At 37.3% G+C, this 14,434-nt stretch overlaps 3 protein-coding genes across 4 annotated transcripts; all 3 read left to right on the forward strand.

Moving 5' to 3' along the window:
• Positions 1–304: 304 nt before the first annotated feature.
• On the forward strand, positions 305–4,109 carry LOC119988411 (nudix hydrolase 2-like). 2 transcript variants are annotated; one of them, XM_038833441.1, is made up of 9 exons: positions 305–634; positions 783–1,003; positions 1,371–1,436; positions 1,559–1,696; positions 2,551–2,628; positions 2,716–2,766; positions 2,896–2,930; positions 3,388–3,530; positions 3,694–3,834. In XM_038833441.1, the coding sequence occupies exons 1-8, from the start codon at positions 481–483 to the stop codon at positions 3,491–3,493; spliced, it is 849 nt and encodes a 282-aa protein (XP_038689369.1). In that variant the 5' UTR covers positions 305–480; the 3' UTR covers positions 3,494–3,530; positions 3,694–3,834. The 2 variants fall into 2 exon arrangements, with proteins under 2 accessions (XP_038689369.1, XP_038689368.1); XM_038833440.1 differs by having other exon boundaries at positions 306–634; positions 3,422–3,530; positions 3,694–4,109.
• Positions 4,110–5,728: 1,619 nt separating this feature from the next.
• Positions 5,729–7,201, forward strand: LOC119990027. Its single transcript, XM_038835838.1, has 2 exons — positions 5,729–6,184; positions 6,634–7,201. Exons 1-2 carry the CDS (start codon positions 5,899–5,901, stop codon positions 6,963–6,965), a joined length of 618 nt encoding a protein of 205 aa, XP_038691766.1. The 5' UTR covers positions 5,729–5,898; the 3' UTR covers positions 6,966–7,201.
• Positions 7,202–11,893: 4,692 nt separating this feature from the next.
• LOC119990214 lies at positions 11,894–12,721 on the forward strand. The gene is made up of 2 exons (XM_038836093.1): positions 11,894–12,284; positions 12,401–12,721. Exons 1-2 carry the CDS (start codon positions 11,899–11,901, stop codon positions 12,423–12,425), a joined length of 411 nt encoding a protein of 136 aa, XP_038692021.1. The 5' UTR covers positions 11,894–11,898; the 3' UTR covers positions 12,426–12,721.
• The last annotated feature ends 1,713 nt before the right edge of the window (positions 12,722–14,434 follow it).

Here is a 14,434-nt window from a genome sequence, read left to right on the forward strand (position 1 = left end):
ATAATTTTGTGTGTAGGCTTATAATGTTTTGGTGTAAACTTATCATGGTCAAAAAGTGGTATAAAGATAACTTTCGTTTTCATATAATTAGAAAAGAATAACAACTTTTGCACTAATCTAAACGTGTTTAGACATTCGAGAAAATTGCATATGAGTGAAATTGTTGTTGAATTTCAAAAGTCTAGTTTTTGGAAGGAATGTGCATGAAAATGTTATTGTATTGAAGTCGCAATTCTTTTAATAACAAAATTACAAGAAAAAGAAAAAGAAAAATATATCAGTGATTGTAAAGTAAGTCATGTGATCTGGTCTGGGTCGGAAATGAGCTTGAGCTTGCGCAGCAACTGCAAGCTCTCTCTCTGTTTTTATGCTTTCCGTTGGTTGAATTCCCCTAAACCCACGCTAATTGTTCAAACAAGGAAATCTTTTCAATAATAAGAAAATTTGTTTTGAATAAATCAATTTGTCAATATTCACCAAATGAGTTTACTCCTATCCAATTTGTCGATGATGCCTATAAAAATGGGTAAATACCTCTCTAAGCCTTGCATACCCGAATCCTCTCTTCTTGGTAGCACAAGCCGCCGTTCCCTCAAATCTTTAGCTCCCAAGTTGCTTACAAAACACAGTAAAGGTAAATTCTTTCTTTCTGTTCAATATTGGTCCCCCCTTTTCTTCTTTTCTGGCTTTTCAGGTGAAATCATAGATTTTTTAAAATTGATTTTGTTGGGTTTAGCCATTTAGGGTTGAGTTTGACGGGTTCATGTTTTCCCTTTGTTCAGGTAGTTGGGTCAGGTCTACAGTTGCTTTTAGAATCAGAGTTATGTCGGCTTCGATGAATTCGTCTTCTCCATTGGCTGCTGAAAATGAGGTTCGGGAGGTTAAACTGCTTGATGCAATCAATGATGATCATGAAGGTGTCATCGTAAATATGAAAGAACCCATGGATTCTAAGGCATTTTCTTCGGCACTTAGAGCTTCGATTGTACACTGGAAACATCAGGTACGTATTGTCTTCAGTGAGCTTCGTGAATTGATCTTTTGCTGTTACTAGATAGGAAGCTGTGGAGTCGATTTGGCCAAGGAACTTACTACTTTGCTCAAATATGTGCAAATTTGTGTGATTTTGGAGTTCTTACTTTTTAGTATAGTGCAAGGTAATGTCTTATGTTTCATCTGGTATTATGCCCTCGAAAAAGTTTTAATGTTGCGAGATGAGCTGCTGTTTAGCTTCAATTTTTTTAATGCATTTGCATGAAGATTTTAAATTTTAGCATGTGACTAGAACGATTTATCATTTGCTTCCATGGAATTAATACAAAATTTAAATACCCAGTTCCATGGTAATGATCAATGAACACGTTTTGTAGGGAAAGAAGGGAATTTGGATCCAATTGCCTATTGAGCTGGTGAATCTCGTTGAACCTGCAGTTAAGGTTAGCGCAGAAATGGACACTTTGGCTCCAAAGTTGCTTATATTGCACAGAATGTTGAATTTGACTAATTTCATAGTGTCATATTTTTGTTTCATTTCTATTTCTGTATTGTCATTGTGCAGGAAGGGTTCTGGTACCACCATGCAGAGCCAAAACACTTGATGCTAGTTTACTGGATTCCTGAAGGCATTCACACTCTTCCTGCGAATGCCTCTCACCGAGTGGGAATTGGTGCATTTGTCATGAATGATAAAAGAGAGGTATAACTACTAAAATAATATTGTCATCAGTTAGTATTGTACTGCTCAAGCCCCTAAGACCTCACCTTTAACAAGGAAGGCAGTGAGTGGGATTCTGTAATTGTTTTGTTGTCAACACCAAAACTTTCTCATCGCCAGTCAAAATACAAGTGGCCTGATTAAGATGACAGATGGTTTTCTGTGTGCAGTTTCAAACATGCCAACTAGGTGCTTTCTTGTTTATGCATTCTGATGCTTCCTTCTAGTCTGGCTTCTCTCATCATCATCATTTTCAGTTCCTCTTCCAGCATCTTTTGTGAAGTTCTCATTCTTGCATTCTTCATTTTCTTGAAGTTACTCTGACCTTTTCATTTTGTCTTGATTAAATTTATTTTTGGTGCGATAGATGTCATTTTTGTGCTCGTCTTTTCCATTTTTCCCTCCCTGAAACCATTTTATTGGGCAATTTGCACCTTTTCTGGAGGTGCGGGAAATCTAACCTAGAAAGTGTTGCTTATCTTTCAAATCACATATGATTATTGCAAAAGATTGTCCTATTTATATCATCCATTGAAGCTCTTTGGACAACAGCAACTCAGTTTTTTTGGATAGGCTCTTCTTTTACTTATTTTAATGAACTTCAAATCTCTCTCCTTCCCCCTGCTCCCCTCTCCCTCACATTATGAATATGTGTTCTCCATTATTCCCTTCCTTGACGGAAGTTATAGCCTTTTATCTGAAAGAACCTTAATACTTTCTTTTAAACAAGTGATATTGATAACTATGTCACATGTTTAATGCTGGTTTTGTATCACTCCCATTCTCAGTGACTCTTCGGTTATATCTCAAAAATTGTGTTTTCAACTTATTGTTAGGTGCTAGTGGTCCAAGAAAAGAGTGGCGTGCTCCGCGGAAAAAGCATTTGGAAGTTTCCTACCGGAGTTGTTGATGAGGTGTGTATTTAGTATGAGTTTAGCATCTTGGTCGTAAAACTGCGCTTTATCTACATTTTCCACTTACAAAAGATTTATCATTTCCAGGGGGAAGACATCTGTGCAGCAGCAGTCAGAGAAGTCAAAGAAGAGACAGCGGTGAGTGATTGTCTGTCTTGGAATTTGCACATCCTTCAGTGAGATATTACTTAAGTTGAGCCAGACTGGCTATAGTTTTGCTAGTGTTTTGTATGATATTTACAGTTTATAATTCTTTGGTTGATACAGATTGAGGCGGAGTTTGTAGAAGTACTATCTTTCAGGTATGAAATTTACTTTAATACTTCGAATAAATTCAGACCAAACTTTGTTGCAATTGGCTTCATTACTGCATGCTAGGATATGCTTGGCTACTTCCTGTAGTGCCCCCCTCCACCCACCAAAATTAGAGATACATCAACATGTGGAGCAGTCATCTGCTTTCCATATGGTATTAAATGTGTGCTACTATCATCTGTTCTACCTGTTTATTGGGCAAAAGAAATGATGTGCCCTTCTTTGCTACAGATTTGGTTGGTAAAAAAACTTAAAAAACATTTATGCTTTATGACTCTAAAATTATACTGAATATGGACTCCATAGGAACATATTTTGTAAGAGTTGGAGTTGGAGATTTTCTGACATCGCATCTATTAAAAACTGAGAGTACATTCTTACTGCATTTATCTCATCACTTCTTTTGTTTTTGAATGGTTATCACACTGGGATTTTGAAATTAAGATCTTCTCCTTTTGGCTCTGCAAATGACTTACAGACAAAGCCACAAATCATTCTTTGGGAAATCAGATTTGTTCTTTTTGTGCATGTTGCGACCCCTCTCGTTTGACATCCAGGCACAGGAATCTGAGATAGAGGCAGCTCAGGTAACTTGTAATGCAAATGGGCAATGAGATGGGAACAATTTCTTACTTTCGACTAAAAAAGAGAAGAAATTTTTATTGTCTAGCTCTCAATCAACAGGCGATAGCCCGAAAATCATCTTTTAACATGATAGTGATGCTTCATTTTGGCTTGTATTACCTGCAGTGGATGCCATGTGAGGAATATGCAGCCCAACCATTTGTGCAAGAAAATGAGTTGTTAAAATACTTATATGATGTGTGCTTAGCAAAGAAAGATAAGGGTTACTCTGGGTTTTCTTCTGTGCCTACGACTTCAAGCTTCTCAGATAAGAGGCACTACTTGTATTTGAATAGCCAGGACCTCAACGGGAAGTATGGTGGCCTTTGAAGCTCTTACTCTGGAAAGTGACGCGAGCTCTGCACTTGATTCTTTAGACTGAAATAAATAATTCTGTGTTATTTGGTTTGTTGTATTTAATGTTAATTTGAAGAAAATATAAAATCTTTAGCTTGATACCAATGACCATGTATCTATGCTGCAAATTTTTTATGCAGTTGCCAGTCAAACGAATAAAGATTATAGTTACTGGACTTTTTTATGGTGAGTTTTTCTTTTTTTGTAGGATCTCTTCAAGCTCATGGAACTCAGAGGAGTTGGTTTTTTTTTTCCCCAACGAGAGGATGGGCCAATTAAAATTTCAAAAGAGGAGTTGATGCTGGGTGGCTATTTTGATCACCAATACCATTAAAGCGTATTGTGTTGTGTTGTGTTGTGTTGTGTTGTGTGTGGTGTTTTTAGGTCAACGAAACAGTAGTAAACAAACTTTAATTTTACAAGATATGGCCCAACCCACCATAGCACCATAGAAATTAGAAAATGACATTAACGTAATTAATTCTTAAATTACCACAATTTTTCTAATTCTTAAATCAGAAAATGGCATTAACGTAATTAATTCTTACAAGATAAGCCACAATTTTTGTCTCACATTTATCATATATCTATCCTCTCTAAAAGTAGAGATTTTTTAAAAAGAAGCTCTATTATTTTGACAAGTGTGTTTCTCAAATGTGTAGATTTTATTCCTCTTTTAAATATTTTAATATTCAAGGTATGAGATTAGCAAAGGCGTCTAGGGTAGGGCAATACGGGTCGCAGACTTGGGTCTCCAAATCTTCAAGGCCCCATATTTTTGAAAAATTATTAGTATTATAATAGTTTCAAACCCATTTAAGCTAGTTCTCTGCCTTACCACTTGGTCATGCCGCCAAGTATATGATTTTTATCTATAGAAAATAGTAACTTTGATGGAACACGACATAGGTTGTCTCGAATAGAAATTCAAGCCCAATTCGACTTAAAAATCAATAAAGATTAAATGAGTTAGTTATGTTGTCCATTTAAAGTCATTTGATGAAAATTTTTAATTATACCAACGTAATTAGTAATTTTGCATATAAAAATATTAGAAGAGTCATATTTAAGTAATCTATATACGACATTTAACTTTCTTAGAGGGGTCCCTTTTTTAGGGTTCGTCCAGGGACCCTTGAAAACTCAAGGATGTCATTGGACATTAGGATCCTAATCTAATTGAAATACAAAGTTTAAGTACATATGTTGATGTACATATTATATTAAAAATAATTAAAATATAAAATTTTAGCAGAATATATATATTATTCGAGAATTTTTTTTGTGAATTTTCAATAAAGTTATATATAACATCTCTCCTTATTTTATAGGGATGTACATAATAAAAAATTATTTGAATTCAAAAATACTTCATACCTAAGAATATTTTCAAGAATATCATTCCTTGCATCCTACAAATTAACAAGATAGAACACACGTAGATGTAGTCGTAACAAAGATGCTTCCCCCACACTTGGTAGAACCATTTCATATATATATGCACGCAACAGTACATTCAAATATGCACCAACATTAATTATACATGTACTAATTCTGGTGTTGTTAGGTTGGGAGAGCTAGCCTTGAATACTCTCGCCTTCTTCCCTAGCTTCGAAGGTTCCACGTATATAAAGATACATAACAAGATAGGTGTTTGTGTATAGATTTTGGTAAACCCCTCATGTACTTTGACTAATAAATTAACTGGTTAATTAGGATATGCAGAAGATGAGAGTAGGCAACCTACCTACTTCATTTTAACTTCCCAACTCCCTGCCTTGCCTTGCCTTGTTCTTCTTGTGCGTGGAAGTCCCATTTTAACCCTCTAATTAGTCAACCTTGAGGATTGTGTTTGTAATATCAGGCGTGACCAGGGGCATTTAGATATTCCCTTCCCTTATAAAACCAAAGTTAAAGCCTTATTTTCAAGAAATACCACACAAAACTGAATCCCTGCAAACAAACACAAAGAAGATGAGCTACTTTAGCGGCACCCACAATCTTGTGATGCTCATGTCCGCACTCACCTTCTTCGTGTTGTTCCTTCAGGCAGCTTTAATGGCGGCCGGTGCTGTGGAAGGAGAAGAGTACCTTTTGAATAATCATAATCAATTGTTGTACTCGAACAGAGAGGAGATGGTACAAATAGCTGGATATGGAGATGAGAAGCTCTCAACCGTCCTAGTCACAGGCAGTGTGGTTTGTGAGGCTTGCTTGCATGGTGATGGTGAACCACATCTTCGTCAATGGCCAATACCAGGTTTAATTCTCAATTCATTTTCTTTTTTCATTGGCTTATTGCTTTCATTTTAACATGCTTATATCCTCCATGCATCACATAAAATACATATAAATAGATTCAGTATATATAGAACTATCAAATATGATCATTTTGTTCGAACAAATTAATCTGACCAAACAGAAAAACTATATTGCTTGGGAGGATATATATGTCATAAAATATGTATGGGGATATGTAGCTTTCGATAGTACATGTGTAGTTTTCAGCCAAACTTATGATCAAAGAAAACTATATTGCTTGGGAGGATATATATGTCATAGTAAATACTGGGGATGAGTCACAACAAGGGGTTTAGCTACAAAACCAAGCAATATAAACACAGACAGGCAAGCCAATTAAACTCTTAGCTTATAATTATTTGGCTCAGCCTTACTCTCATGCATACATTGACTCTCATGAATCCGCAGGTGCTCGGGTGGTGGTTCACTGTCATCACGCTAAGAAGAGTAGTAAATCAACAAGTTGGACAGATGAATTTGGAGATTTTCTTGTAGACCTTCCTTCACACCTTCATGCAATTCCCAATTTGGACAAAGCATGTTCGCTTAAAGTGGTTCGCCTTCCAAACAACTCAATCTGCCGACCAACACCAAATTATTATTTCAAAAGACACCACTACTCATTAACATTATCATCTGTTGGGAATGGCATCCGTGCCTACAATGCTGGATACATAAAACTTCTACACGGAACATCCAAGCCTTCTCCACCATGCATCAACAAACATGTTGTTAACTAGAATGCTTAATTGGTAGATGTGGCTCGTGAGGATGGCGCTTTAGTCACAAAATTGAGTTGCATATATTACTGTTGTTCCCATCGTAATTGGTTCTATTAGTTGTAAAGTATGCTTTCACTTTTGAGCCATGAAAGAAGCATTACCAGTATATGTATGTACGTACGTATGTAAATAATTTACAACATTTGTGTATTGGTAGAATTGAAAATATATTTGGCGTCTCACAATTTTTTGTATATTGTCTGGCTCCATGAAATCGTGAGTCTTGTGGGTTCAAATCCCACTAAACTCGAACATAAAAATTTCATGTACGCTTGTCTGATACACGGAATTTGCAGGCTATTTCCACTTTCTTAGACGAGAACCCACGACCCTTCTATAGGCATGATTGTCAAAACTGCATCCTTACTATATTTCACGACTTCGACCTTTTATCCTCTTTGAGTTATCCAATTCCTATGGATACATCTGGCCCGCATGATTTTATTCTTCCTGTGCCGTCTCACTTAATAGTACTTAAGCCTAAGGAAAGGTCTTGGTACGTTGTGTGAGAAGGTGTGGGACTTTAATTATAAACTACACCACTTGGACTTATCCAACCAATATGGGACAAGTCTTTGATGGATCGTGCTTAACACAAGAGGGAAGGTGAATTGTGTCTTCAAATTCCAATTAAAATCCCCTTTGACAATTTCAACAAATAATCACCAAATTATAATTAACACACAACTTTGGTCTCTAATGATCATTCTAATCAAGTTTCAATCCAATGCACTATGTGATACAATATAATGAATGACAAAGTATCAAATATTCAAGAATCACAAAACCAGATTTTTGTAACAACAATCTGCGCACAGATTTGTAACACCAATTTCACCTAGCAAATCAAGTCAAAATTCAACGAAATTTGGTATGCAGTATCACAACACCCTAATGAATACCATATCAAAAATTCAGATCAAAATTCAAACTCTAAGGAAGTTTTCTATTCACGGACAGATTAGGGTCCAGAAAATTCTGTAATTCAAAACACTTGTCCTAATGATTTAGAGAAACCTCCACTAATGCAATTAACAACCTCAAGCAAATGATCAACACAACAACAAAAAATCAGTTTTAATGCAAGGTCTTGCAATGACCTACAATCAATTTTGAAAGCAATTAAACACTTAGTCAATCCATAAGCAAATAAGCAAGTGATGCAATCAAGAAAATCGACACAAGTATTTTAGAGTAGTTCGGATCCGGAGACCATTCTCCTATGTCTACTATCTAGATTCACCAACCTAGGACTTTTCAATCCACTAAGGGTGTGGTTTTCACAAAAGCTCTACAAAACTCACAAGGGTTTTTAGATCACCCTTGAAATTGAAGATTTCAAGACAATCTTCGAACTTTACAAGCAAGGGTTTCAAACACTCCCTCAAACTCATCCTCAACAAGGTTTTTGCCCAATGAAGGGACTTTTATAGTCTAGGCTCAAATGGGTTTTCACAAGGATAACACTAAGCTAATAAGATGTGGAACTCTCTCAATACAACCAATATACCTCACGGGTAGGATATGAATGAAGGATAAGGAGGATTTTAAATCTGAAAATTCAAAGCCAAATGAGAAGCACCCCTTTTTGCAAAAGGAAAATAGTAAGGAAGCCTTTAGAGTGGCTTGGGTAGAAGCTTGGATTCAAAGGCACAAACTAGCTTGAAAACTTTGAGAGTAAAAATTTATTCAATATAATTTTGGCTTCTCTAAGTTGAAATGGGGAAGAACCCGTCTTTTTGATTCACCAAACTCTTGTGATTTTCACCATTGAATCTTTTTCCATCTTCGAATCTTGACCTTTAATCTCAGCTCTCAATCTCATCCATAGGATATAAAACTCAAACAAATCGTGACCCTCAATGATAGAGCCGTTTATCCTGTTGCTCTTAAAGTCCACTTTGACAAGCAAAAGAGTTGTCTCAAGCATAGCCTTTGATCTTGCTTTAGATATAACATCTCAGCCCTTGATAGGTCTCTAGTACAGTAAGCAAACTTCAGCCTTTTGGATGAAAGTCAAAGTAAATCTTGTCCCTTAACTTTGTAGCCGTTGGTCTTGATTTGTGTAGCAATGAATACTTGGCTCTAAGCCTTGTTTGGTAATACTTCACATCGGCATATCCTCTTCCTTCAACAAACCAATCAAGCCACTATGCATATCGGGTAAAAATTTAGGGCTGTTACGGTAGCGGTAAATTATCCATTGGTATACCGTTACCGATACATTGGTTACCGAAAATGACAAAATACCGGTATACCATTACCAATACTTCGATATGGTAAATTTACCGCTGAATTCGGTATCGATAATGGTAAGCAAATTTCAAAATCGATAAATTTCCCGATTACCGACGTATATATTAAATATATATTAATTTTATTTTTAGTTTTAATTTTATTTAATTAGGACCCTTGGATCTCTTGGTAAATAGATCAGACCATACATTTTTAGGGTTTATTTGGTCACACTAATCACTCACATGCTCTCCTCCTCAGTTGATATCGTACTCTCTCACTCCCAAAGTCTCAAGTTTCATCCTCTTGTAATCTCCTTAGTGGGTCAAACGCCTAGTGCTACGGCTACTGCTCACGGGCCTCTCATCCTCTCAGTCATCCCAAATAGGAATCCCACCTAAAATTGTGGCCATCTCACGACCCTCTCACGGCCCTACTCACAGTACCATTAGGCATCAGCGGCCAAGCACCATCCCGTCTGAGGTTTTTTCTCTGATTTTCTGAGTTGAATTTGGGTTTTCTTCTGGGAGATGATATGATTCCTGTGGTAGTATAAGCTTGTTAACATGTATCATATATGAGATGGATTTGGGTTTATTTCTTGTGGGCAAATTTGGATTTATTTCTTCTAGGGGATCGTCGTCTTCTAGGTTGTTCTTCTCAGCCCTAGATCTGTTGCGATTTGGGTGTAACGCATTTGGCTCCTTTTCTTGACTATGGTTACTTGGTTAGGTTGAATTTACTCAAATCAGTTCAGTCAAAGTTAGTGACTTTTGGATGCTGCTCTTAAACGAACCGTTTTGAATATCCAAATAATATTGTTTATTCATTAATATTTATATTACATGTGAATGGTCAACATCATTGTTACCGTTACTTTTTGTACAAAAATAATAGTCTATTCTCGGTAAATTTACCAATTATCGATTAACCGTTACCGATTGATTGGTATACCGACACTTTCGGTAATGGTAACGGTAGCATTTTTTAGTTACCGAAGGGGATCGGTATGATAACGGGATTCAGGGTTTGGTAACGGTAACCGTACCAATAACAGCCCTAGGTAAAATAATACATGGCCGGTCCCCAACAGTGCCCTTTGTTTGTCCAATATTGGCAATAGGTGAGTTGTCATGTTCTTGGCCAAGTATTTGTGGCTCCAAACTCCCTTCAAAGTCAAATGGTGCAAGAGACTTCCTCCATGTGAGATACAGCCTTCTAGTAGGTATTCAGATATTTTTCAGCTCCATTTCATCACCATACACGGTCCATGTCTTCAATATGCACATAGCTAGCTCATGCACTTGCACACTACTTCACATAATCGGGTCCAATTTGTCGCACGATTAGTACATCTGCCACCTTCACTTGATAAATGTCATTTTTATCTTCATGAAGTCCATAACCAATAGCCTCAAGGCTGGATTCATTCAACTTGATCAGATGCCTTAGTGGATAGTAGAAACCATATGATTTTCTTGGTCCTAGAGCTCCAAACTCATACTTGAAAACCGGATCATAATCACTGTCCAAACTGAATCTTGAGTGATTTGATATCATCATGATGATTAACCTAAAAAGAAATAGGAGATAGAACTTCTTAATTGTATGTAAGCTCAAAGAGCTTAAGCTTCATGTAAGACACTTAGATTAATCATAAATCAAACCAGCCAATAAAATTCTATTTCATTCATGATAAATCATTTCAGACATGTTAGAATGTGTATATAAAGTTTCGTAATATTTGGGTAAGGTTTAATCACTCAAGAAAGCAAGTAGCTTAAAATAGTTGAAAATCAATAAATTCCAAGTATATAGGTACTGCACCATGCAGCCCCTATATGTTGAGGTCAAAATTTGGCCGTTAAGCATTCATATGAAAGATCACAGTGAATATAATGCACACACCAAATTTCAAGTCAATTGGTTCACAAATGACAAAGTTATGGCCTAACCAAATTGACTACGCAAATAGGGCACATATAGTAAACTCAATCTAAATTACATTTTCTCTTGAACTATCCTTAGTCAAGTCTGTTTATAATGATGAAAATAAGTTGCATACAAGTTTTCATGTAAATCGGAGTTCATTTGGTTTACCACGTTCACAAAGGAACACATATGCACAAAACTTTAGTTTTACGTAAAAACTTAGTTTTGGCGGAATTTAAGCATATAACCAAATCTAAATGTAATCCACTAAATTTCATTTGATTCTTGTCCTAGAACATATATTAGATCCTCATGGACATGTGGTTCAACTTTCAATTAAGTCATTAGCACCTAAGTCGGATAAATTATGATCATTAGAAGATTAATGCCCTAACTTAGTTCATGTATGTTCATTTTGAAAACTGAATTTCCAGCACCATCTCAAGCATATATAGATGTCAAATTCACACAGAGAACAACCAAAAAACAGATGAACAATATAATATAATGAAGCTCATAGAAATAAAATGAGTACGAAAACAAGGAGAGTCTCATAAAAAACAATGTAAATCCTTGGTTACTAGTCAATTAAAACACCCATCACATATGTCTAGCTCACTATATGCTGGTGACTTTTCTTTGGTTGGCTTTACATGACTTTTGAAGGGTAGATCAGATTTTCCAAAAGTGGGATATATATCTTTTGCATAGCTGTCTATCGTATATGAGTTTGGCATCCACGTGTCTGCGGGCTGCGGGCACCTCTTCGCCTCTGCATCTCAGAGGGCGCACAGCAGTGCCTTCTCTTATTTGTGGAGTCATGGATTTCCGGTGGAAGTCAATTGTCGTTACAGCAGCAGCTTTGGGTGTACTACTCTATTCTCTGTTCACTATCCGATCGCACAAGAAGAAGGAGAGCAAGTACCATCCCATAGCGGGCACAAAAGTGAATCAGATACTCAATTTCAATAGGTTACACCATTTCATGACAGAAGTTACTGCTCAGCACAAGACTTACAGGCTTATTGGCCTTTTAGGAATGAAATCTACACTGCTGAACCTTCAAATATTGAGTAAATACTCAAAAGCAATTTTGAGAATTATGGCAAGGTAATTATTCACAATCTGGTTGTTAGTATTTGTCTATTTTCTTTCTTTCTGTTCTCTCTTTTTTTTTTCCTGAATTACGGCAAGGTAATTCACTTTGGATTTGATGCATGTTACAGGGCTGGTACAACTACAGCATCCTAAGGGATTTGCTAGGTCATGGAATTTTCACAGTTGATGGTGATAAGTGGCGCCAACAGAGAGATTTCGAGCTACGAACTCTCTACGAGGATGCTAAGGGATTTCGGCAGCATGGTCTTCCTGAAAATGCCATCGGCGCCTATGCGACATGGAGCACCCCTGCTACTCGTCCCAGTAATTAGGATCCCAGTGATCCCAATGATCCCAGTTGTTGAAGTGTATGGAGGAGATCAAAAATACAAATGGGGCTAATCACTTGCACTTTTAATCTTCTCCATACATCTCAGCAACTAGGATCGCTGGGACAAATAGCTTTTTTGGACATAGAGACTAGGGGGGCCTGCATTTTGGAAAAAATATAGTACTTATATATATATTTTATGCATCATTTGCCTAACTTTATTTGTTGGTCTGGTGTTAAACCATGTCTTTTTTTACATCACTGGTACCAAGTTCGAATTTGAATTCTTGCATTTCTTTTCTTTTCTTTTTTTTTAAACCTATTATTCTCCTTTTACCATCATTTTTTTTTCTTTTTTAAAACTTATTTTTCTCCTTTTACCACAATTTCTTTCTTTTTTTAAACGCTACCGTTTTATTGCAAGTGTCGTGACTCGTATCTGAATGTGACTTCAAGGAGATTGAGGTTCAAGGACTAAGGAGCATATGAGGTCAGAGTTTTTGTAAGTACATAGTCTCTATACATTCCATGATGTTTTTGTTTTTCATTTTAATTTTGCTATATAATCCAAATTAATGTTTATCCCTTTCCTTTCCTTCACATTTACCCTTAATCTATATGTGTGTATATATATTGATACAAATTGTCATAATCCAGTGCTGGTGCTTAATACTTGGCCAATATTTGTTCATGATATCATCTATTATTGGATTTTTTTTTACAATTAGCCATTTGAACTCATCTTACACCAAGTTTGAACATATCACACCCTCTTACTTAACATCCATTCACAGTGCACACTTGAACATGTTACTTAGGCCCTGTTTGGTATCACTACCGTTTTTTGTTTTTTGTTTTGGTTTTCGAAAAAAAGGAAAACAAAAATAAAAAATAGTGGTTGCTTGTATTTTTTCTTTTCGTTTTTATGGAAACCTACAACAGTTTTTCAAACTTTTTAAAAATACAAAAAAAAAAGTTTTCAAAAGTTTTTAAAACACTACACAAATGACGACCTTATTTCTCTCTCAAATGACATGTGTACCGACCCTTCTCACATTTTCTCATTTTCGGGTTGGGTTTGATCCGGGCTTCGGACGTGGGTCTCTCTCATGCCGAACTTCGGGCCCGTGTCGGTCTCGAGTCGAGCTTCAGGCCCGAGCTAGGCTACGGGCCTAGGTCGGGTTTCAAGCTCAAGTCGATCCCAAACTGGGCTACGAGCCTTGGTTGATCTCTGGTCGGTCTTCGGACCAAATCAATCCCTGGCCGGGATTCGGGGCCAAGTCCATCCTGGGCCTAGTAAGGTCGGGCTATGGGCCCGGGATGGTATTCGAGATCGGGTCGATCTCGGAGAGAGCTTCGGGGTGGGGACGGTCATCGAGGTCATGGCTTTTTGGGTTGCGTCTGTCCCTGAACGATCTTCGGGGCCGGGTTGATCCCGAGACAGTCGTCAGGGTCTAGTATATTTTGGGATGGTCTTCGAGGTCAGTCTATCTCGGGACGGTTATAGAAGTCGGTTTTGTCCCTGAACGATCTTCGGGGTCGGGTCTATCTCAGGACGATCTTCGTGGTCTGGTCTGTCCCAAGACGGTCTTTGAGATCGAGTTTGGCTTGGGACGATCTTCGAGGTCGGGTAGATCCCAGGACGGTCTTTGGGGTAGGGTCTGTCGGGACAGTCTTCGAGGTCTTGTCTATCCCAGGAAAGTCTTTGGGTCTTGGTCGGCTAGGCACCTAGGATGGTCGTCGAAGTCAGTACGGTCTTGGGGTGGGCTTCGGGGCCAGATCTATCCCGGGACCATCTTCGGTGTCGAGTCGGTCTCGAGACAGTCTTCAG

Source organism: Tripterygium wilfordii, chromosome 21 (assembly GCF_013401445.1).
Source record: "Tripterygium wilfordii isolate XIE 37 chromosome 21, ASM1340144v1, whole genome shotgun sequence".
Lineage (NCBI taxonomy): Eukaryota > Viridiplantae > Streptophyta > Magnoliopsida > Celastrales > Celastraceae > Tripterygium > Tripterygium wilfordii.